Source organism: Fundulus heteroclitus, chromosome 6 (assembly GCF_011125445.2).
Source record: "Fundulus heteroclitus isolate FHET01 chromosome 6, MU-UCD_Fhet_4.1, whole genome shotgun sequence".
In the NCBI taxonomy this organism is placed as follows: Eukaryota; Metazoa; Chordata; class Actinopteri; order Cyprinodontiformes; family Fundulidae; genus Fundulus; species Fundulus heteroclitus.
The window spans coordinates 4,457,499-4,482,337 of NC_046366.1; the positions used below are offsets into that span (position 1 = coordinate 4,457,499).

The window sequence follows — 24,839 nt, forward strand, 5'->3', positions numbered from 1 at the left end:
TAAATCAATAAATCTATATTCATTATTGATTTATATTATTAAAAACAAGCGATTCCATTGTTTTTCGCTCTACTTGATTTGAAAACAATTCCCATTAATTACAACAAGGATATTTTATATAATTTAGGAAGACTTTATAGATTTATTTTTTTTGCCGCTACAAAGAAAAACAACTGACCAAAACGTCTTAATAAGTGGTGATTCGATATTTTTATGCCAGGGGTTGTACTCACAATGGAATAAACTGTTGAAAAAGTGACATCAAGCTTTTATCAAGTTGTAGGTGAAGAAGAACAAAAAGCAAGCAGAATACCATCTTTTAGTGGTTTTACAATTCAGTTATATCACACAAACTAACGGCTCACTGAGGAGGGATGTTAGAGGAGAAATGTAAAAGTTCATGATCCAGCTACCTTGGAGATGCACACAGAAATTGGCTAGTGACCAGAATCAACCAAAATTCAGCTTGACGAGCCCAGACTGGTGACCAGCTGGACGAAGACTCAAAAATCTGATGGGCTGCACCAACAACACTCTTCAGTGTGGATGCAGAGGGAAGAAGACTCAACGTTAGCAGTTTTCAGTGTCAGTGGGTTGTTTAAAAATGGAGAACAAACAAAAGTGAGAGAGTAGCTGAATAAAAAGAAATAGTTTTCTGTGGAAGCCAGTCGGCTGGTCATTCAGGCTGCGACACCCCAGAGAGCCATATTACTCCTTCAGTAAGACAGCTTTTTTATACTCCCTGCAGCCTTTCATACACAACCTTTTCTGGACAAAAAAAAAGGTACCATCTGCTGCGGGATGTCCATTCGTACCCACCTTCAGTTTTTTTTTTTCCAAATCAGGAAAGGGCCAAAGCCAACTTTATCCAGGTAGACTGAACATGTAAAAGCTGTTTTAACCCTCTGAGCTTCCAATCTGTGACTGTTATAGAACATGTTGGATTTGCAAATATTTACAATAGGGATGGCCAATTATCATGTTTGTCAGAAAGAATGATTGACAGCAATCGTCGTTTATCACAATCATGATTGCAAACTGAAAAACCTGACAGTATGACTGGGTTTATCACTTTTTCCACTGCTGCTTCCAATAATCTATAATCTATAATCTAATCTTCCAATCATCTATAAAAATCTATATATTTGATCACATGATTGAATTCAGTTATTGTGTGCTATGGTGTAATTGCACTACATAATGTAACTGATGCATTATGAAGTTGACAATTTGCAGAGGTGGGTAGTAACTAGTTACATTTGCTCAGTTTCATGTACTTCAGTAATTACTGAACAAAATGTACTTTTAGTAGTAGTTTTACTGCACTGTACTTTTTACTTTTAATTGAGTAAAATTTCTGGCTACTCTACCTACTGCGAGTAACTTCATTAATAAAGAACAGACTTGTTTTAACCACAAATGCACCAGAGAGACAAAAACCTAGAGATTATGTTAAAGTGAGACTTCTCTTATTTGTACACAAGCTTTATTCTTTTAATGTTATTTTCTATCTGCTGAGCTCATTGAGCCATTTGGAGGTCAAATGAACATAGAGTAAACAGTAGATATAGTCATTGTAAGAACTTTGCACTGTTCTAACATACTGTATATACATTAACTGCTGTAAGTATTGCTTTCAAGTTTAATTTTGGAAAACAATTTAGAAAAGTTTTTTTTGTCTGAATTAGTTATTTTGCAATTGTGTTATTCTTTGTATTCTTTTTTTTCATTAAAATACCAGAATTTGCACATAACCTTGTCTGTCCGATTGCATAATTGCTAAATATTAATTCATCAGCTGTTATGATTAGTAACTCAGTACTTGAGTAGCCTTCTTACAGAATACTTTTTTACTCTTGAGTAATTTCTTGGCTGACTACTTTTTCCTTGTACTTGAGTACAATCTTTGGCTACTATACCCACCTCTGCCTATTTGATAAGGATTAAGTTTCATTTTAAGAGCAGTGTTTGTTTCTCTGGTAGTATAGAGGGACAACGACAGCTGGATAACCCAAAGCATTTTGAAAATATTGCCGCTTTTGGTGTTACCGTATTATACAACCACAAAATATTGCGATTAAATTATAAGTCCATATCACCCATCCCAAGTGGGCAGCTGTTTGAAAACCTAAAGATTACCACCTACAGCCTCTAGGGCCGGGGAATAAAACTCCAGTCCTCCAGGACCTAAATCCTGCTAATAAGCTATACACTTGACTCATGTTCGATGAAGCAGAGAAACATCTCAAACTCCTGGGACATCAGCCCCCGAGGACTGGTGTTTGACACCCATGTTACACACAGAGACAGCTTCTGACTCTAGGAGCTACGTGGTAAAAGCTAACAAGACACACTAAAGACAGTTCGGATTTCACCTCCTTTTGTCTTAATTGGCAAAACCCTGTTTTACAGCGACTGCTCTCTCACACACAGTGTGATGTCACCTCTGCTCTAAACATAAATAATCGATCACCTTTCCAGGCATCCTGCTATCAGCAAGCAGGGTTCAAAATAGTCTGTAAAGAAAGTCAGCCAAAATCGGTGTCAACGGGTCAAATCTTTAGAAAAATCAATGAACATAAATGGGCCACAAGCTGCTGATCGGTGCATCGCTACAAAATACATGAGCCACTGCTTGAAAAGGAAAAAAGGGGACTTAAAATGTTTAGAGAAGCAGCATCTAACCCACCAATAACATCAAGTGTAAAAGCACCCTTCATTTACAAGTCACACATCAAGTAAAATAGAAAACACACACACACACACTTTCCCCAGTAAAAAGTCTACAAGCAGATCCCCTCCCAAAAAACGGCAAATGTTTTTTTTTTTTTAGGTCCAAGCCGGTAGTCACCTTTTTACAGTTTCAGTCTCTTTATGTTAGTCGCGGAGGTGAGGCCTTTCACCGGGACAAATGTCAGTCCTCACATGTGAACAGTATTCATATTAAAGAGCTAAAATACAACCAAACACGATCAAACAGTACAGAGCCAGTGTTTTCTTTTGCTCCAGGTTAAAGAAGCAGCCAGGTTCACACCTGATCCACAGCGGGCCGGGTCGTCTGTGCACACATGCCGGCCGGGGCTCCTCGGCACAGGCGGCCTTTGTTGTGGAAGGAAAACAGAGTGGAGGATCTGCTAAGAACAACCTGCGGATGAAACACAAGCTGCCCGTCCAGCTGACTGAGCCGGTGATGGATAACAACTGTCGGCACAAGGATTACGTAGCGGCGCCGCATCGGGTCCTCCGTCACAAAACCTGCAAACCGACAGCAGCAAGTCCTCGCCTCTCACCGCCCGCCATCTTTCCACGTCTCTTCCCCAGAAAGTGTCTAATTCTGCCCCCACCTGTTCTGGTGAGAGAGCCCGTTTTAGTTTTTGGGATAGATCTTTTCATAGAAGAAGTTTTGAGCCAGCATGTAGAGTTCCCCGTCCTTTTCTCTGACAGCATGGGCCCTGACGAACTGGAACTGCTCCAGTGCGAACTCATAGAACTCGTTCTCCATCTTCCAGATGTCTGACTGCTGCAGCTTGGCCACGGATTCCTTGGTGGGTGGCTTTTTCTCACTGGTCCTCCTTAAGTGGGATTTCTTACCTTTTTAAAGAAAGAAGAAAACAAGAAGAAGCAAGATTTGAATTTTATTTTGGCCCCCATGAAATACAAAAGTATTCATCCCATTTGAATTCCTTCACAGTTTGACCTGAAGCAATCACATGCTTTATATATATTATTGGGGTTTTATCAAATTGTGTAGTGAAAGGAAACTTTTTTTTTTTAATCGAGTCATTTCAGAAATGCGTGGAGTGCATTTTTATTCAGCTAGCCTGAGTCGTACTTTCCACCTTTTGCTGCAATAGGAGCTTTGCGCCCAGAAGCTGAAAGTTTACAGAACAGCTCAAGTCCAGCTTAGCGGAAAGATCAATTTCAATAAAGCCACTGATTCTTGATTACGTATAGGTTTGGAACCTGTGTAGGCCATTTAGATTCACCAATGTGTTTTGGTCTGAAGCATCAAACTGTACAGGACTGTCTCAGAAAATTAGAATATTGTGATAAAGTTCTTTATTTTCTGTAATGCAATTAAAAAATATGAAATGTCATACATACTGGATTCATTACAAATCAACTGAAATATCGCAAGCCTTTTATTGTTTTAATATCGCTGATTATGGCGTACAGCTGAAGAAAACTCAAAAATCCTATCTAAAAATATTAGAATATTTCCCCAAACCAAGTAAAAAAAAAAATTATAACAGCAAAACAAAATCAAACATTTGAAAATGTCCATTAATGCACTCAGTACTTGGTTGGGAATCCTTTTGCACAGATTACTGCATCAATGCGGCGTGGCATGGAGGCAATCAGCCTGTGGCATTGCTGAGGTGTTATGGATGCCCAGGATGCTTCAATAGCGGCCTTTAGCTCATTTGCATTGTTGGCTCTGGTGTCTTTCAGCTTCTTCTTCACAATACCCCACAAATTCTCTATGGGGTTCAGGTCAGGGGAATTGGCAGGCCAATCAAGGACAGTAATGCCATGGTCAGTACACCAGTTACTGTGAGAATCTTATGTCGTCTCTTAACCACTACCATGCTTGTGATTTAGTTTACTGAACCAAGCTGAGTGTTTTTCAAGGCTCAGGAAACCCTGCAGTGTTTTGAGTTAATTAGACGATTCAAGGGATTAGTTGAATAGCCTACTAGTATACTTTTTCACGATATTCTAATTTTCTGAGACAGTCCTGTAGCTCTGCTGAATGTTTAAGGCCATTGTCCTGCTGGAAGGCTCACCTCCACTCTAGCAACTCTTTAGCAGCCTCTACAAGGTTTCCTTGAGAGATTGTCCCGTATTTACCTCCATCTATCCTGCCATTGACTGTGATCAGCTTCTCTGCCCCTGCTAAAGAAACGCATCGCATGGTTCACCCGAGGAATGGTGTGTCCAGATTGAGGACCAGTGTTAGTTTCAGCAGGTTCATAAGGTTTCCTTTTAGTCTGATGAGAGCTGCTTCATCCAGATGTTTGCTGTGTCCCCTTCACCAGTTGAGTCAACAGGGCATCTTGTCGCTTTCTTCAACAAAGACAAGCGTCGTGGACAACGCGACACATCCTTCCACCAGAGCTGTGGATCTCTGCAGCTCCTCCACAGTCACCACGGGCTTCTTGGCTGTTTCTCCGAGTAATGCTCAGTTTAGATGTATTGTTATGTCTTGGTAGGGTGGCAGTTGTCCCATACTTTTTCCATTTCCAGGATCAGACAGCATTATCCAACCTAGCGCTCCTTTAAACGTCTCCACAGCTTCCTCCCTGACCCGTCTGCTGGGTTCCTTGGTCTCCATGATGCTGTTTGTTCTCTAATGATCTCTTCCAAACCTCTGAGGCCTTCAAAGAACAGCTGGATTTATAACCCAGATTAAAGACTCTTTCTCTCCAGTAGTTGACTTTAGAAAGCAACTGACTGAACAGGATTTTATTGAGGGACATCAGAGTAAAGGGGGACTGAATACATCTTTTGCATTCTTAGCAAATGCTGTTTTTTGTGAGCTGGCCTCACTGGTTGAGTGCTGTTTGGCTGCACAGCTGTGGGGTAAAATATTTCAAGCTCTCATACCATAAGGCACGTAGAAATGCTCTCAGTTTCACTTTGAATCGCTGGCATGAGTGAGGAGTTTTTCCGGGTACCTTTAAAAATCTGCTTGGTGGAATTCTGGTTATTTGATTAAATATTTTAGTCTGTTTTCTTTTTTTTTTTAAGATTTTACTTAATTTCAATTTCAGAAAAGTGTTGTGATTGTTGTTTATTCCAGCAGACAATACTCAATACTGAATTTAGTGATAGAGCACAAGCGTTAGTACCTGTTTTATAGAGCTCGGTGGCTCCTCTGAAGAAACGTGGCAGCGCGGCCTCCAGCATCATCACAAAGTCCTCCAGCTCTTCCGTTACTCCCACCAGCATGTACTCGTTCACCAGGTTGTACTTGGCCTGCTCCAGAGCCCACTGGCTGCCCACGTTCCTGCACACAGATTGGGTTTTATTTGGGTTAATGGGGAGAACTTCAACTTAATGTGGTTTCTTTAATGGTTGCTGCTCAGTGCGAAGGATAGGGACAAAAGGATCTGGGAAGAAGAAGAACAGGGAGGGAATAATGTTGCTGAGGCTAGAAAAATGAACAGGAGTGAGATGGCAGCAACACAGGCATTTAGAGTGATGAAGTGAGGAGTGTGTTGAGAACCTAGAGGACAAAACAGAGACAAATAGACAACTAGTTAAATGCTAAAATGACATTATAGGCTGAGAAGTGCTGTAGATAAAACAGTTTCTGATGTTTCTTAGTTGATCTCAAAGCGGCTTTCCAGCATATTCTGTAGAGAAGGGTGTAAATAGAGAGCTGCCCTAAAAGAGTTCAGGAATACTGTACAGAGATCGGGTCAGAGCTGAAAGATCTGAAAGATCTTGGGGGGAGAGGGCAGATTACTTTAAGGACTTGATGCAATGCTAACGGACAGTGATTCAGAACTAATTATACAAATGGAGATAATAAAATAATGCAGAAACATAACAAACCTATCTTGTCCTTCAATACTTGGTAACCAAGCCTGTGGAACTAAATGCAGAGCAGAATTAACAATGGAAACGCATCTGAAATCATAAAAGGGTGGGAGATTAAGAGGCTGTCTAGTAGTAGCTGGGAAAATGCAAGATTTATAAGTTTTCATTACCTTATAATGAATTGGGCCCAATTGGAAAATAAACCCTAAACTGGAGTTTCTCCCTTTTTCTGGTAAGTTAACAGTGTTATGAGGAAAATGAGGACATCCAATGAAATATTCAGTTCTTCAATAAAATGTTCAAATATCGATGACTTTTTAATCTCTGGAAAGGAGAATGATTTAATAGCTACTTATACACATTAAACAATGATATCAACAAAAATGTGTTTTCTCAGGACACCGTAGCCGGTAAAAGCTAGCGTGGCTGAAATGACTCAGCGATAGGCTTCTTGTAGCCACCTCCGGGTTTCTGTAATCAGTCTGAGGGAAGCTCGGTCCACTCCTCACTTTCAGCTGGGAGATGTTTGAGGGGTTTCCTACACATACGGCCCGTTTAAACTCACCCATCAATGAGATCGAGATCTGGGGTCTCATTTATAAAACTTTGCGTACCTGGTACCCTCTCATGTTCTGCTCCCTACACGCCCAGATTCAACCATAAATGGTCAACGCAAAGCACCTCATGAATGGTAATGTGTGTTTATATTACTCAGCTGATCGTCTTTTCATCACGGTGACGTGGCCACCACGAAGAAAAAGCAAAGAAACTTTGGGAAAGTTTTACAGAGAGCCGTTTATTAAATTTGTAAATCAGATGTAAGAGCACGCGTGTTGCTCACATCAAAAGAAGACGTTTAAAATGAAACCTGACTGTTGTTTTAAATGTTGGAAGACAGCCGTGCTCTCTGAGGCTGTGCGTTCAGATCGGTATTCAGAGAAGGGAGTGAGACCAGGAGGAATGAGAGGTTTCCCCCACAATGATAAAGACCCCCCCCCCCCAAAAAAAAAAATAACACCCCTACACAAAAAAGCATTTTAAGAAGCTGACTGACGCTGCAGTGCATGGTGTGAGCGGGTAGCACATTGCATTCTGGGGGTTGGAGAGCAGCCCATCAGTGGCATCTTTGTCTGTCATCATCATTGGCCAGGAAATATTTGATCCCTGAAACCACGTCTCCTTCTAATTCTCCTACCTCCAAGGTCTTCCAACAGTACCAATGCATTCATTCACCACGCAGCTTTATGCACAACTGTGTTTGACCGTTTACAGCGATTAAATTAGTCGCTACACACCTTGTGGCAATAATCTGTTAATCTGTGCAACACACCACCCAGGTGATCATCGGGGAGAGGAATGTGATGGCTGAAAACCCTGATGAAATGTTCTGTGGACTTTTACTTAAGATTTAAGATGGCTTATGGGATTTTTTTTATTTTATTGAAATGTCATTTTATATAGTTATGTGTCACTTGGGCAAGCATGAATGAAACTGCGGTTTTGAATGCCTATAATGAACTCGATATATGATTAAAGTCTGATAAGGAGTGAAAATGGACATCCGACAGGAATCATGCTGCCACTTTACCATCTGCGTCGGCAATTTCCCCCGTCTCCAAAATGAGCATACGCCTGGTTCAGAGGTCACATTCTGCAATCAAGTTTTTTTTAATACATCCCAACTCTTGCATGGAAAGTGACGTACGCACGTTTCAGGCCCCATTTTGTTCTAAAGCAAGCTTTATAAATGAGACCCCTGGGCTTTGAGTTCACCGTGTGGGTAAAAGTACCAATGGACATATGGTATAAAATACTTGGGCATAGAAAAATTTAAAGAAGCGCCCGAATTCATTGGTGGGCCGCTTATGACACAGATTTTTCATCAGCAAATATGGATAAAAGATGCATACAGTGGTCACAGAAGGGTATAACAGGTTATTGGAAGATTAGACAAAAATCTATTACAACACTATCAGCAACTCCAGGAAATCTACAATTTGAAAAAGCAGGACTTTTTTTAAGATACCTCCAGTTAAGACACCATTAAGACAGAAATATAAAGACTTTAGAGGAGGAGGAAACGGGCCTAGCTAAAATTATGATTTTAGCTAGGCCATTTCCTTCATGTAAAGGAAACGCTCCAAAGAAGCTGGTATCTAGACTATATTCATGTTTTCAATAGATTATATATTAAAGTCAAGTGGGGAAAAGAAGCTAAAATAACAATAACTGATGACAATTTGGCTAATATAGGCAATGCTGTGATAAACACCTCAAGTTTGGGTCTGTAAAGAGAAGAATCTGGTCTGCTCTTTGATACCCTAATATCCAGAGTAAACAATGTAATAACCCAGAAAAGGCTGAAAAAGTCTTGGAGGAAGTGTGGGATATTTTTCACATTTTCATATTTTTCATATTTTCTGGGAATGTACTAAGATCACACCCTATCGGTCAGAGGTGAGAAAAGAAATCAACGGCATCATGGACTTAACATTGACCTGCGATTTCACTGAGTCCTAGTTATGTAATTTAGCTCAAGGACTGGAAAAATCGGGCAGATCTCTACTAATATGACTAGTGGCTGCAAAGAAAGCCATAGCTGGCATATTACTGAATGTGGACCCACCATCATTTCTGGACTGGATAGAAATAGTCAGGGATATTTTCAGAATGGAGAGATGGACTTTTTCATTAGGACTTGCTGTGAAGTATTGGAAGAATTGGAACACCTGCCTGAACCAGAGAACACTGAGTTTGGTCCAAATGTAGGTTCATTGTAGTTACCTTCTTTTATTTCAATGTCCCATGCTGGTTTATACTTCTTTTTTTCACCTTAGTGTGCCTCTGTTTGGCCTAGATGCTCTAAACCATGGGTCACCAACCTTTTTTGAAACTGAGAGCTACTTAATTGGTGTTGTGTCGTACGAAGGGCTACCAATACTGACCTTTGAACTAGAAGAGTCTGAGTTCACCTTAACTTTAGGTAAAACAAACACATTTTTCATGCTTTATATATATATATATATATATATATATATATATATATATATATATATATATATCAAAGCATGAAAAATGTGTTTATTTTACCTAAATAAACACAAGTAACATTAAGGTAGTCATTTTTTAATCTATATAAATGCAAGTGTGAATAACCAGGAAGACAAACTGAATAAAATAAAGTTTTAAATGCAGCTCACTGGTGGATTGTGTTTTTTTTTTTTTAGAATCAGCTCTTGGGCGCCACATGTGGTTCTCGGGGGCTACATGGTCTGTTGTGACCTCTGCTGTAGACATATGTTCGGAGTGGTCTGCATGTTCTATTGTATGTGTATTTCTAAAACTGCAAAAACATTCAAATAATGTGAAAAAAAAAAAAAATCTGGGCATTCACTCAGCCCAGGATTTTTTATTTCTTAAGTCTCAGTTATCTGTTTTTGAATTTACTTGTAGATTTGGGTCTTTGTGGTGATGCAGGACAAAGTTCTGACTCAGCTTTCATTTTTTTCAGATGGGCTCACGTCTTCTTCAAGCTGCCCTTGATACGCAGCAGAACTCCTGGTGGGTTCTATGATGGTGAGCTGGCCAGGTTCTGCTGCCTGAACCCAAAGTATCTCTGTACCTTCACACTTCCATCTACATATTTATAGCTGGTACAAGGTTCCTTTACTGCAAAGCCTTGCTCTGTCTTGTGTTCTGGTGATCAAGTAATCCAGTTTTAGACACCCCTGTTCAAGCATTATTTCAGAAGGCCAGGGGTCTCATTTATAAAGCTTGCGTACGCACAAAATGGGGCAGGAAACTTGTGTACATCACTTTCCACGCAAAAGTTGGGATCTATAAAAAAAATACTTTTACAGGAAAATGTGCAACTCTGACCCAGGCGTACTCTCATTTTGGAGAAAGGGGAAATACTGATGGTAAAGTGGTGTGTCGCAGCCAAACTGCATGATGATTCCTCTCAGACGCCTTAAAATACATCCACTGGTGATCGTTGCTAATCCTGACTGACCGAAGACAGGAAGGATTCAGTCTGATTTTATGTGAGATTTAATGTGAGAGAAAAAGGTTGCGTCATCTGAAGGGTTGTATGTAAATATTTAGTTTGAACTGCATGAGCCTGAGGGTGAGCTTAATTCATTTCCACTGGAGCATTAAGCACAAGGTTTGTTGTCAAAGAGGAAGAAGGACAGAAACCGGAATACTTACCAACATTCAGAATAGTGACCACAGAAAAAGGGGATCTGGAGCCAAAGTCTCTCAGGAGCGCAGTCCGATCCGCCGGCTGATACACACTCATCAAAGGTCTGAAACAAGGAGGAAACAGATCAGAGGGCCAAGCACTGCAGTTTGGGGGGGGGGGGGGGGGGGTTTATTCAGATCATCTGACACCAATAGGAGCCTTTAGTAATCAGACTAAGCAGAACTAAAAGGGGAATAGTTAGTGAAAACAGGTGTAAGAGACACACATGGTTTCAGAGAAATATCTGACATGTTTTTTTTTGTTTGAGTTCAGTAAGAGGGATTGCAATCAGGCTTAAATCGGAGGCAACCAGACTTTCTATCGGTTTTTCTGAAAACGTTTCGGCAGATGTTTTCAGGGAAACGTAAGTCCGGTTACCTCCAGTTTAAGCCTGTTTGCTGTTATGATGTCCCGGATAACTGAGGATTTGCACAGGCAGTAAGAGGGATCCTTTAACGGCCAACATGAAGGGAAGAGGGCAGCGTCAGGGGGAATGTGGGGCTTTTTTTAACCTTCTTATCTCCTTGCTTCCTGCGTCTCAGGCCTGGTCGGTAGTCGTCCCCAAAACGCAGAAAGTAATAATAAGACACCAGCCTCTCGATGGGGTCCCTGATCAGGTTTATGTAGACGGGCTTCCTCTTCACTCCAAACCTGAGGAGGATTATTTGAGTCAGAAAACTGGCCAAGGCTGGACACTAAACAGCTTTCTGGGGTAAATTATAAGACAGTTAAATATGGCAACAATTCAATCTTAACTCACTACGTTAAAACATTTCCTAACCATACCATAGCATACCATCTTTATCTATAAAGCGCTTAAAAACAACAGCTAAAAACAGCTGTAATAAAGTGCTGTACATTGCTACAAGCTAAAACACAACCATTAAAATAAGATAATGCATGAAAACGTTTAAAAGAAACAATAAAACCAATTTAAAATGAAAATTAAGTCTCGCTAGTGGTGGGTATTAAGGCGAGTTTTAAAAGTGGGAAGTGAAGGAGCCTCTCCTAGGTTATAATGCACAGGTACATGTCTGGAAGTTAGAATATCATCAAATATTTTATTCATTTTAGTGAGGTTAAGTCAACCAAGGCCATTGTGTTAAAGAAGCTGGCTGGTCATTGAGAGCTCAATCAAACCATACTCATGGAAAGTTGTGTAGAAGAAAAAAATATGTTTGGGAAAAATATGCACAAGCAATAGGGACAACCTGAGTTTCAAGACTTTTACAAAACTCATTCAAAAGTTCAGGCGAGGTTCTACTGCCGCCCCATTGCTACTGAGGCCACAGCTGAACCACAGGCAGTTAGTAGTAAAAAGGACTGGAGTGTTGCTCAGTGGTCCAAAGTCCTCTTTTCAGATATAAGTGACGTTTTAATTTCATTTGGAAATCAGTTCTTGGGGTCCAGTGAGGACTTTCCACTGTTAGTGATGATTTGGGTTGCCATCTCCTCAGCTGGAGTTGGTCCACTGGGTCCTATCAAATCCAAAGTCTGTGAATCCGTCTACCAGGACATTTTAGAGCAATTCAGGATTCTTTCTGCTAAGAAGCTTCACGGAGATCCAGAATTTAATTTTCCAGCAGCAATTGGAAAATGTCCACTTTGCCAAAAGTACCAATATGACCATGTCATAATCAGTGGGCGGAGTTGTGTGGACATAAACCCCACTGAGAACCATTAGGGCATTGACAGGCTTTGTCAAAGAAACATCTGCATGTAATGAATTTATCTAATATTATGGGATTCACCTTTTTAACTAAACTAGAGAAAATACATTTTTTGATGACATTCTAATTTAATTAGATCAACTCGCACACTTTCACACTTTAAAGTATGGAGCTTTGAATTGCCACAAGGGGGAGCTAAAGGACCAAAGGCCCAGCAGGTCGAATTTCCTGGAACATGCATTCCTGCTGCCATCATAAATAATAACAATAATCATCTTCATTGTCATTACAACATACATTCCAATGAAATTTACTCTCTGCATTTAACCCACCCCCGTGGGGAGCAGTGGGCTGCCACTGCCTGGCGCAATGCTCTAACCACTGAACATGAAGACAGAATGCTTTGTTTACTTGGTGAAATCCAGGAAGGAGACGTGGCCGTGGTAAAACGCCGGCTTCATTTCCCTCCATTCTGTCACGTTCTTTACAAACCGCACCTGAAAACCCAGAAATCCCCGATTAAAGCAGGGTCTGCCACACACAGCTCATCTCCGCAGACACACAGAGTCCAGAAGAGAGGCTGCTGTCCTGACCTGGTCCTGTATGGACATCACGGGGTTGTTTTTGGTGGTGTTGATGTGCAGCACGTGGTAGCGGTTCTTCCCACACAGGTCGTAGGCGATGTTGGTGAAGGAGGTGCTGGCGGTCTTGGGCACGCGGTTGTAGATGATCACCAGGTCGTCGTCGCTGTTGGACAGCGCGGCGGCCGGCCCGCGCTCCCTCAGGCCGTCCTGAGTGTGCCGCTGCTCGATCTCCCGCACCTCGTGTCTGGCGATGGCTCGCTCTGCGGGAACGACCAGATTAAGCTCAACTTAGATTCACATAAGATGTTTTTGAACGAAGGGAAAGTGAGTAAACATTTAGCTACTTTACAATCCTGCACACCAAGAGCTCGAACGCTCCCTATTCATACGGGAGAGGAGGAAGCAGCCGAGTCTTTTTGCTTCAGGACGACTAGCAAAGCTGATGTTCTGCCAGTTTGCGGCTTTGGAGAAATCAGGTGAGTGTTGGGCAAAGAGAAAAGCCATCTACGATCTTAGAGAAGCAACTGCTGCCCATCAATCTACACGGGATTATCAGGCAATAAGCAAAAATCTGCGACACTGATGGCCTCAGCGCCTTCATCGTTAAGGTTCATGACAATCCAATCGGACAGAAGGGACAATGCCCTTTGGATTGATGAAACCAAAGTTTGACTATAATTCCTGGAATCACGCTTATTAAAAAAACAAAACAACAAAATTCTGCATATCAGGACAAACACCTCATATCAGCTGTCAAGCCTGGGGGTGGAGGGGTGATTATGTGGACTTGTTCCGCATCGCAAAGGGCTCTAGGGTCAGACGTGAGGCCATCTAACGCTTGCGCTGAACTGGGTCACGCAGCAGAACAGCGATCCCAAACACAGCAGCAAATCTACAGCAGAGATGAAAGAAAAGAAGCAGGCCGTCACAACGCCCAGAACTTGGCCGAGCGGAACTGCTTTGCATGAGAAACGATCGCTGCCGACGGTGGTTCTGCAGGGGGAATGATTTGGCTAGGTGCTGGCACGCCGCTTTGATTCCCATTTAGCCTTAAAGTTCCCGAGGGGAACAGACTGCACTAGTTGACCAGAGCAGAGGCAAACAAGACAACACGAACAGTGATAAAAGTTACGGGACAGCAGCACACAGAATGCTTGAAACAACCCCCTCCACCCTGACCCAGGAGATATTTCTACTCCCGCTGGTGAGAGCTGTAATGACTGCAGGGATCAGGCCCTCCTGCCCCCTACAGTCCTTCACCCACGTCCTGGAAGCTGCAAGTGTTCAGTGAGTGGCTGTAACAGCCTTGTTCTCTACACCGTTGGTCACCTTTGTGAGTTTAGTCGGTTTTTAACAGAGAGCGTCTGCAACAAGCAGCTGGAACGGTGCAGCAGAGCAACATGAGCTCCTTCACGTTCACGGATGGCTGGCAGTCTTCGGTGGCTTCAGTGAAACAGAGAGTAGCAGTCTAACACGTTACCGTGTTTCTGTTCCTGTGAGTGGGAGCTGCTGACGTCAGTAGAGGAGGACTACGAGTACAAAGGGAAAGGAAGCATGGTTGTTATAATTCACTCTGGCGTCCTAATTAAAATTCAGTGCAAAAAATGATTTTGGTAGTTACATGTGTAGTTAATATACTCCCCCTGTGTCTAATTTAAGATCAATACAGTTGCTCTCTGAAGGCTTTAGAGGTTCAAATAGAGAACATCAGTGAACAACCAACATCATAAAGACCAAGGAACCCAGCAGACAGGTCAGGGAGGAGGTAGGGGAGAAGTTTAAAGCAGGGCTAGGTTCATCAGTACCCCAAGCTTTAAACGTCCAGCTTCAATCCATCATCTGAAAATGGAAAACGGTATGGTGTAACTCCAAATCTATCAGGACATGATAGCTTTGCAGCAAAGTATGAGAAGCAGTCAAGAGGCACTTGGTCACTCTGGAGGAGTAGCAGAGATCCGCAGCTCAGGTGGGAGAATCTATCGACACGTCAGCTACTAGTCATGTCTGCAGCCACGGTTGACAAAAATAAGACAAGTCCTGTTTAAAGTTTGTCACACAGCAAAGCTTAGGAAGAAGGTGCTCTGATCAGGTGAGAAAATGTACCTTTCTTAACTCAAGTACGTTTTGTGTGGCGTAAAACGGACAACGCACGTCACCCTGAACACACAGCTCAGACCTGAAAATAGCTGCCTTTTTTCAACAGGGACAGGAACGTTGGTCACAGTTCACTGGGAGATGGACGGATTTAAACGCAGAGCAGACCTGGAAGACAATCTGTTAGAAGCTGCAAAGGACTTCAGACCAGGGAGGTGGTTCACCTTCACCCTAAACACACAGCCTGCGCCACACTGGCATCAACGTTTTACATCACAGCATCATAGTGACCCAGTCCAAAGCCAAACCTAGACCGTGGCGAGACTTGACAATTTATTTTCCATTCATACTAATTGAACTTGAGCTATTTTGCAGAGAGTAGGCAAAAGATTTAGTCTGTAGATTTAGTAGAGCCATACTCTAAAAGACTGTAACTAGAGTGACAGGTGGTTCCAGCACATAATGGCTCAGGGGGACTGAATACAAACCCAAACCACACTTTTTAGATTCTTATTTGTACAATGCGCTGTCAACGACACAATGCAAAGCGCTGCGTGCTCATCCAGGAGGAGTCAATGCTGCAGGTAAGTGACTCGATGCAAACTACTGGGTTTCCCCACATAGGAAACTGAACTTGACTGCATTGTTTGGCAACTAGGATCAATTAGAACAGACGGACCTGACTAGGAATCTGTCTCTATAATGGAATTTACTTTTTTAAAAACGTGCCTTTAGACGACGTTTGCTGTGAATTAGTGCTTTATAAATAATATGAGTTGAAACTTTGTAAGTGATGTAGAGATGCAGCCATGAAGCAGACCGGTTTAAGGGCTAGAAGTTGGCTGTTAGACAAAAAGATTACAGTTCTTTGATTGCTAACTGGACGTTTGCAGGACGTCAATGCCCTTTAAATAAGGACGGAGACGTTTAGCTGGGGCAATTACTGCCTAAACACTGTGTGAGACACCAGAGGAGCCAGACTCCAGCGCCTCAGTGTGAATAGATGCAACAAAAAGAAGGCCTGGCCTTTGACGCCCTCCGGCTTCTCTTCACCAGAACTTGCCTCAGATTGACGGGTGTTGACAAAGGCCCCCGAATGCTCCACAGGAAGGATGTAGGGAGAATAGTCTGTGTGTGTGTGTGTGTGTGTGTGTGTGTGTGTGTGTGTGTGTGTGTGTGTGTGTGTGTGTGTGTGTGTGTGTGTGTGAAGAGGGGAGGGAGCAACACTGGAGCAACTAATACCCGTGGGAGCTCCAATCGGAGCGCCGTTTGAAGTTGGGCTTTGCACCAGGGACACAGTCGCAGCTTGGCCTCCTTCTTATACACAGGAGTTCGTTTGGGATTCAAACTTTTCCCAAATTCTGAGCAAGCCTCACATCACAAATGCACACCAAGCGCCTTCCTGTGCTACATGGTCCCGTGCAGGCAGCTGTTTATGAGGAGGGATCGGGTTACGGACGGCGCTGTGCCCCTTCTGCACTTGTGTCTAGCGCCGGATACAGTGGAGTGGAGACGGGCCAGCTGCTTGTGAGGGGGGGGGAGGGTCTGTCAGCATGCGCAACAACTGTAATGGAGACATGTGTTCACGTGATGACGGGAAGCTCGCCTCGGCCAACACCAGCAGCAGCAGCAACAGCTGCCCTGTGGGAACGTCGTCCCCTGAGATCAGACGACATCGCTGGAATGTGTCGATCAAGTACAGAGAAGGTACAGAGTGCATCGGTATTATCTGCCTTCAGAGCACTACAATGTGGCAGGTGCTTGAAGGAACACAGAGTCAACTTTCCACATCTACAGATCCTGTAAACACTTCCCACTGTTAGCCATGCGGAGAATTATCAACCACGGCTGGTTTATATCAAAGTGGATTATGTAAACCTGTGCAATCGGTGCAATTTACATGTCTCGAAAATGGAAATCTCGAATCTCTCCAATAAACACCAGTGCACCTGAGTGTTACAGGGTCAGATTTCAAAATATACTTCTGATCCACTTCATACTGAAACTGTAGGCGAAGACGCACCGAGAGACTGGCTGATGACGGGAATTAGCCGACTTTTAGCTCCAACGGTCCTGACCAGACACTCAGACACTGAGAAACTGGATCTTCTTCAGATCAACTAATGCTCCATATCTCCACATTCTCCACTGTGGATGTTGTTACTGAGGGAAGACGCCATGATTTTTAGTTTCAATATCACCAAAGAGTTGAGCATTGAAGCCAGAGGAAGGAGAAAGATGTGCGAAGCTTTTGGTTTTCTGTCTGGTAGTTTTCTGTCTGAACATGCCGGATCTGATCGTGTCGCCAGCTGTTTGGAAATCTCATAGTTATCCAAACAGGCATTAAATCTATTCCATAATTTCCTGATGCTCAAGCGCCTAAACATTTTGTCTTTGCTTTACTCACTGCAGGAAGGCCAGAAAAAATGTTAATGCAAAACATGATCACATGACCATACTTTAGTTTATAAAGGGAATTTGCTCAAATCAGCATCAGCATAAATTACAGTAAATAATTATAAAGAAAGTAGACAAAAACACATTGTTTATTCTATAGTCTCTATATAAACGGCTCTTTTTAAATTAAAGGCCCAAATAAAGACCCATGCTTCTATTGTATGGGCTGTGTATACATTAACAGGTAACTTATTCTATAAAAGCATGGCAAAAGTCTGATCACCTTTAGGTTTTAATGTGGATCCTGGAACAGAGAAACTGACTGGTTGAGCTGAGTTACTGGTGGAAGATAAGAAGATCAGCTAACAGTTACTTTTCTGTGGGATGTAATTGGTCTTCAGTCACTGACCGCGGCGTCATTCGACAACAATAACACAGGTAGACTCAGCCATGTAGGGGCTACCTGCGGGACTTTAAGAATGGCACTTTTGCACAATTTTAACAGTTGCTTTTACCAGTGTCCTTTCAAATGTGTGTGTGTTTTAAAGTGTGTCTTAAAGTGTTTATTGTATTTTGAGTGCAGGAATGCTGTCAAATAAAATGTTCTGTCACCATCGGAGACAGACAAAGTTTTCTACCCCATTATGTTCTAAGTTAGATGGCACCAAGGGGTTTCAAACCGCCCAATAAGTGAGTTTGATGGAGTTCCTTCCTTTTTCCCAGGAACACTTTCAGACACAGCTTATTTGCTGATCTTTTTCAGACGCTTTTTTTTTGTCCTCCATTTGCTCAGATTTCTCACATTTAGTGAAACTCTACACACTAGTTTCAAATCTGACAGCGTTAGTGGCTCTTGGGGACATTTAGTACAAATGTACCACTTTATGCCCATCAGATTGTGGTTTTTTTTTCTGTTTTTTTGTCATTTGTAAAGGCACTGAACACATTCTGGCTCTCTGCTACAGCATGTTCCAAAAACACTTTAATATCCCACCCCTTACTTTATGAAAGCGTCTGAGCCCAAACCTTCCTCTCTTCTGAAACAGTCAGCCCTATAAACTCAAACTATGTTGCCCATAAGATATATTTAAGGGTACCGTATGTTTTTTTACCCTACAAGGTTTTGTCGCCAAGGTTTTTATGGTTCATTTATTTTTTCAATTATTTTCAAAGCCAAAAAAAAAAGAACAAGCTTAAGTTATAAAACATAAAATAGTTACTGTCAGCCTTTACTACTATTATTCTAAACAGATGGGTCATTCTGACACAAAAAGGGTCTTTGTGGTCACATACCTCTAAAATGAAAAGGCATTTCCATATGTGGATGATAACATCGTGTATGTGCAGCACAAATACCCATTGTTGTGAATGGGACTAAAAAAATTTTTCTGTACAAAAAAAACAAAGACCTGTCTAGTCAGAATATGCTGTACGGATGTGTGTCTGCTCACTGGTTACCCAGAACAGGGTGGAGTGAGCCCTCTTACGTTCTCCAAAGATCCTTTTATGGAGGAAAACTGGGTAAGATGCATAAAGGTCAATAGGTAAACATGACAGATTTCCGCTTACTCTCCGTTAAAAAAACGATGTTTCCACAGGACCGTGAAGCAGGTGAAATCATCCAGGAAAGAAACAACCCAAGGCTGATGGAAACGGACATATCACAGGTAATGCCCCAACTATGATAGACAGCATCCAGACCATAGTTAATCCTTTTTTGTTCAGAACCAGCCAAATAAACAACAGAAACAGTGGCTTTAGCTGTTGTCTGGTACCTTAACATACTTTTTAACCACTTATGTCCAGCACTGCCTTGAACTGACTTTTCAGGGGTCAAATGACAAGTTGCTGTAGGAAAACCAACTACTAATGGAATGGTGTGACAGACAATGTAATCACAACAGGACATTATAGACAGCTCCTTCGCTGTAGCACAGTTAAACCCTTATGAGTCAAATATTGAGTGATTATATTTAGAGAAGGTGAGACTTGTAGCTGCTTCCATTCACTGCCACTTCCTTTAAGACAACAACAGCCTGAATTGCTGATATAAAGTATACTGGTGACACAGTTGTTGTTGAACACAGGAGTGTTGATGCTTTCGTGCAAGAAAGTAGCAATGCTAGTAAAAAAAAAAAAATGAACAGAAACTAAAAGGTCTAGATGAATTCTGTCAGAATCTCACCCCTGTGGCCAATTACAAGCAGTCCAGGCTCACTGTACTTTACTTTTTAAGTCTGTGGGTATTGTGCCGGTTTGTGAATTCTCCAAGATATAGCTCTTCAACAACATTTCTCCTGACTTCCTGCTCCATGAGCACAAATTCTTGAGTGATGTCTCAGTTTGCGCTCATGTTTTTGCATATTTCTGTGTCACACATGGATGAAGATAACTGTTCTGAGCAGCAGGCTCAACCACAACTGATCAGAAAAACAAATACTTCTGAACGGACTCGGAATGAGCAGTTCCTGGTCTTGGACTTTAACGGTTCTCTAGGTGAGTTTAATGGAACAGGCAAGAAATATCATGAAGGGACACACACTCACACACACACACACACACACACACACACACACACACACACACACACACACACACACACAGCTAAGGTCGCCAATGGTTTCTCACGGATTAAATACTGTGTTGATCTGAGTCAGCCCTCATTGAAAAACTCCAAAACATCCTGTGCTTCTCTCCCTAATCTCTGCTCATAATTAATTTTACAGCCACCACCGCCACTAGACAACAAAAGGTCAGAATATATGATTTTTGTTCTCATTAAAATCAAATATGACATTTTACATATGTAACAGCAACACTTTCCTGAGTCACTGCTACTCTACATAATACAGTCCTCAGTTTAAACAGTTTTTACTAGCCCCCCCCTCCCCTCCCAACCATGTGCATCAAACATCAAATTTTAAACAAAACCAAAATCAGCCTTCCTGAATCCTATTAGGTAACGTATTTCTGTAAGGAGAGTGAGAAAACATGAGGGGCTTCTGGGTCGCTGACTGAAGTCCACAGACCATGTGAAAGGGGCCCTGAAAACACTTGTTAAAGACACGGCATTTTTTGCCAAATTTCCAACAACCGACAGGCAAGTGAAGCAGGCACGGAGAGGTTCTTCTTTGGCTTTGTAGTGGGTGCCCCATTCATTGCCAGACTGAACACACTTGGCACAAACCCCCATATCAAAGGGCGCCACACACACACGGAGCAGAGCTTAGAGCTCCCCTCTGAGGTCATTTAATTAGGGAACAAAAGCGCGAATTACTATGGCCACACAGTAGGGCTCCTTTCATTCCCCATTTCCCTCAGCCTCCCTCCCCTCTAGCCGTCTCTGTGCATTAAAAGCTAATTATGAACCGTGCAGCCTACACGGGTCTTGAAAACTGTGACAACTACAAGCCTATTACTCCCGGTCCCCTTCCAAGTGAGAGGCGGGCGGAAGACAGGGAGGCTGATAGTTGAAACATATTTACTGAAGCAATTTCATGCGGATTAGACGCTAAAATTTCAAATCATCATTCACATTCGGAGCTAGATCTCCGAAATGGGACAGGCCGTCATGTATTATTGCTCCCACGTCAGATCTGATGGGATAATAAAAGCGAGGGGGAGAAGATGATCCTTTCTCCAAGCAGCTCATAAATCCATCATTGCTCCCATCCACCACTTCTCTTCTTCTCCCTTCTTCCCCCCTTAGAGGGTTAGCCTCATTGAACCGAGGCCTTGAGCTAGGTGGGTAATAGAGATTGGCTATCAGGAGGGGAGTGAGGTGTACGGCTTGTATGGTTCTGCCTGGATGCCACTGGATTGCAAAATCAATGGAGGATGGCAGGAAGGAGCTACAGCTTGCTCTTGTGGTAAAATAAATTAAAAAAGCTGCGTTTTAACCGTTCCTGCCAGCTTCTCCCCGCGCCCTCGGTAGCTCCTCAGATGATGCTTGCTGTTTTCGCTTTGCCAGGTTTCCACGGGGACAGTTGCGTCACCACTGCGGCGCTCACACACACTTGGATAAACTGCACGGAAACTGCAATTATCCTAATTCAGTCCTTGGATGCATTTAGCCAAGAGCAGATTAGCGGAGGAATTAAGGAAAGGTGAAGGTGAAGATCCAGGTCTGAATAAATGGAGTAGAACACGGACACATACTTGAGCGATGACAAGGAGTAGGAAACGTGTGTAAAAAGGAGTCTGTGTTTAAAACAGCGTTGGCAGCAAAATAGAGCTGAGTCCATCTGTACCAAGAAAGGTTTCATTAAAAATTCAAAGGGAGTGAGTTCCTCTTTAAACTGTTTAAGCCATATACCTATTGTATCCCCAGCGGTCGGGAGTGGCCTGGACAGGCGACTGATCGCCAGTCCATTACCGTGCAACACAAAGATGCACAGGATGCATGCACACACTCATATCTAAGGGCAATGTAGAGAGACAGTGGGAGGAAGTCGGATTACCCGGTGAGAACTCATAATTTCACGCAGAGCACATGTGAACTTTATCCAAAAATGAGCCCAGGCAATGATATGAACCCATGACATTCTTTCTGCAAGGCACCGGTCCTAACAACTGCACAACTGTACACCGTCGTTCAGTTATACCTTGCTGGCTTTGACAGACAACTGTGACATTAAATGAAATGACAGAACAATGTCATCAGCTGCTATGTTCTATGAACTATAGCTGGAGGGAACAGCTGAGGGAGAGGTCAAAGGAAAGAGAAAGAGGGAAACGAGGACTACGAGGCAAGGGGTTCAGTCCAGAACAGTGCTGAAGGTGTTCCCTTACAGGCGTTAAATGTGTGACATAGGCTTCATCACACTGCAGGTCTTGATGCTCAATTCTGATTTTTTACTGAAATCTGATTTTTTTTTTTTTATCCAAGTCTTTTTGTTGAGTATAAGTCAAAATATTACTAACAAACACCAACATAATCACAAGATGCAGTGTCCCTGCTTCCACAGACCCCGATCCCTCAAGAGAACCTGAAATAAACATATAATTGAGATCAACAAAACATTGAAATTACCACAACAAAAATCATAAAGTTACAATAAATAAATAGAACTTCTTCAAATCTATTAGATTCATATTGGATATGATGTAGGGTCAGTCACAGTGTTGTATAGTAATGAAGTAAAAATACTTCACTATTGTACTTAAGTATATTTTGGAAAACTTTATACTTTTCTTGAGTATAACATTTTTAGATAACTTTTACTTTTACTTCACTATATTTCTGAACTTAATTGCATACTTTTAATCCAGTACATTTTTAATGTTTGGTTTGGTTACTCGTTACAAAAAGAGAGAGAGAGACTCACTGATTGACATTGTGGTATAGGTAGAGCATCTAATAGCAGAGAGTCCTAATTTTCTTAACTAAATGATATCTGCAACCGCAGGTGTATCTTTTAACAGGTTTACCACTTCCTGTAGGTTAACTATCACTTTATCACTTAACCATGTTCTTAGTATACACCCCCTTTTCCTGCACTTGGTTGTGTACAATTTTAAAGTGCATAGCACTGACCTTGATTGAAGAAGGAAAACTGGAAGCTTACAAAAAGGTTGTATTTTCTGTCCAAACTTGGTCTAAATTTCTCCTGCACTTGGCTGTTTATATTATTTTAAGTGAATTTGACTTTCAAAGTTTACCAAAATCTAAAAAATGTCATTCAAACTGCATTTGCTATGTTTTACTTTTTATTTATACTTTTTATTACATTACTTGAGTTTTACAGTAATTTTCATACTTAAGTACAAGACATTTCAGATACTTTAAGACTTTTACTCAAGTAACATTTCAGTCATTGACTTGGACTTCTACCAAAGTCATATTTTGGAGAGGTAACTATACTTTTACTTGACTCCGAGATTTCAGTACTTTATACAACACTGGAGTCATCCTAGTGGGGTCAGCATTAGTTGTATCCAATTTCTCTATATGGCTCAATGAAGGTTTCCATATGGTGTAGGATTTTTGACAACCTATTGAGGAAGAACAGATCTTCTCTAGCATTGAAAGGTGAAGAAGGTCGTTGATCCACATCTTAAAGGTTGAGGGGATATTCCCTTTCCACTTGAGGAGCATTTGGCGCCTAGTGTTGCAAAGGCTATCATGTGATCTGCCTGTTGGTTTAAATAAGTGTCTTGTGGAGTTGTCCCAAATATAGAGGTAATAGCAGAAAGTTCTATAGGTATTTGTGGAAAATCTGAAAGAATTTTGAATATTAATTACCAGAAGTTGTTTCATTTTGAGCAAGAGGAAAACATGTGTAAAAGGGTGGCTGGCATTACACTGCAGCTTAAGTTGGATTTTTTTGAGGTGGCCGTTCATACTACTATTAAATGTGGCGGAGGAGACGTCACACAGCAGCACACTGTTTGCGGAAGTTATGGTGAATGCAACGGTTTCTAGAAGTGTTCAATAAAGTTTAAAAAAAAAAAGAAAAGCCGTGGGAGCCAACAATATTAAGACTACATCATAGCAAGATGAAATAAGATAATAAATAGCAGCACAGCTATTAACAACGGTCTTCTATGGAGCGCTGACTGCTAATACTGTGTGTGGATGTGAAGAGAGACTGGAGAGTGACGTGGAAGACGGATAAAATACGACATGACTGTTCAGACCGCGGACATTTAAAAGAAATACAATTTGTATCAGAAGTGGTACCACATATGGAAGTAGCACAAAACATATCTTTTGGGGGGTGAAAAGATCGTAATTGGGCCGTTCACACTGCCATGAAAAAGATCGGATTTGGGCCGCATTTCCCTGCAGTGTAGTCTTAGTACGCGTGTTTAAATCTCAAACCAGACACACTGTGCTCTCCTAAAATAGCCGTATTAATATTTCCTGGGTGAAAAGTTCTCTTTTGTACAGCGCTGTAGTGCTCAAAGACCTTTTTATTCATATCATTCAAATCTGGTTTTACAAGAAGGAGCCAAGAAGAGACTGATGGGAAAGTTGGGAATATGAATCAAAGGAGGGCATTGCTCTCATGGTCAGAAGCCTAATTTGCATCTGTAATACATCCAACATCATACTGGTGCTGCTGCCCAGGCTTTCTTTGCAAAGGATTCATCTAAATGCCACATATCATACAAAGCCTTTTCATTTTCTGCTTAATGTCCAACAAAAGTAGCACTTTGAAAACAAGAAGGTCCCTGTTGCCAGCAAATCATTCCTCTGATGTAGAGAAGACACAGAACACACCCTTGTTTGAGCTGAGAGACAACAGAACGCTGCTTTAAGTGGTTAACAGCTTTGGACTTTGGGTCTTGAGACAACAATTG

At 41.9% G+C, this 24,839-nt stretch overlaps 1 protein-coding gene across 1 annotated transcript in view; it reads right to left on the reverse strand.

Annotated features, from left to right (window-relative positions):
* Positions 1 to 2,387: 2,387 nt before the first annotated feature.
* The window catches only part of hs2st1a (heparan sulfate 2-O-sulfotransferase 1a), a 42,761-nt gene continuing 20,309 nt past the window's right edge, over positions 2,388 to 24,839 (reverse strand). Inside the window, exons 2-7 of the mRNA XM_012861053.3 lie at positions 13,053 to 13,303; positions 12,871 to 12,956; positions 11,302 to 11,440; positions 10,756 to 10,853; positions 5,853 to 6,010; positions 2,388 to 3,591 (exon numbers count right to left, since the gene is read on the reverse strand). Coding sequence (XP_012716507.2) covers positions 3,368 to 3,591; positions 5,853 to 6,010; positions 10,756 to 10,853; positions 11,302 to 11,440; positions 12,871 to 12,956; positions 13,053 to 13,303 — 956 coding nt within the window. The 3' untranslated portion in view covers positions 2,388 to 3,367. The remainder of the gene's footprint in view (positions 3,592 to 5,852; positions 6,011 to 10,755; positions 10,854 to 11,301; positions 11,441 to 12,870; positions 12,957 to 13,052; positions 13,304 to 24,839) is intronic.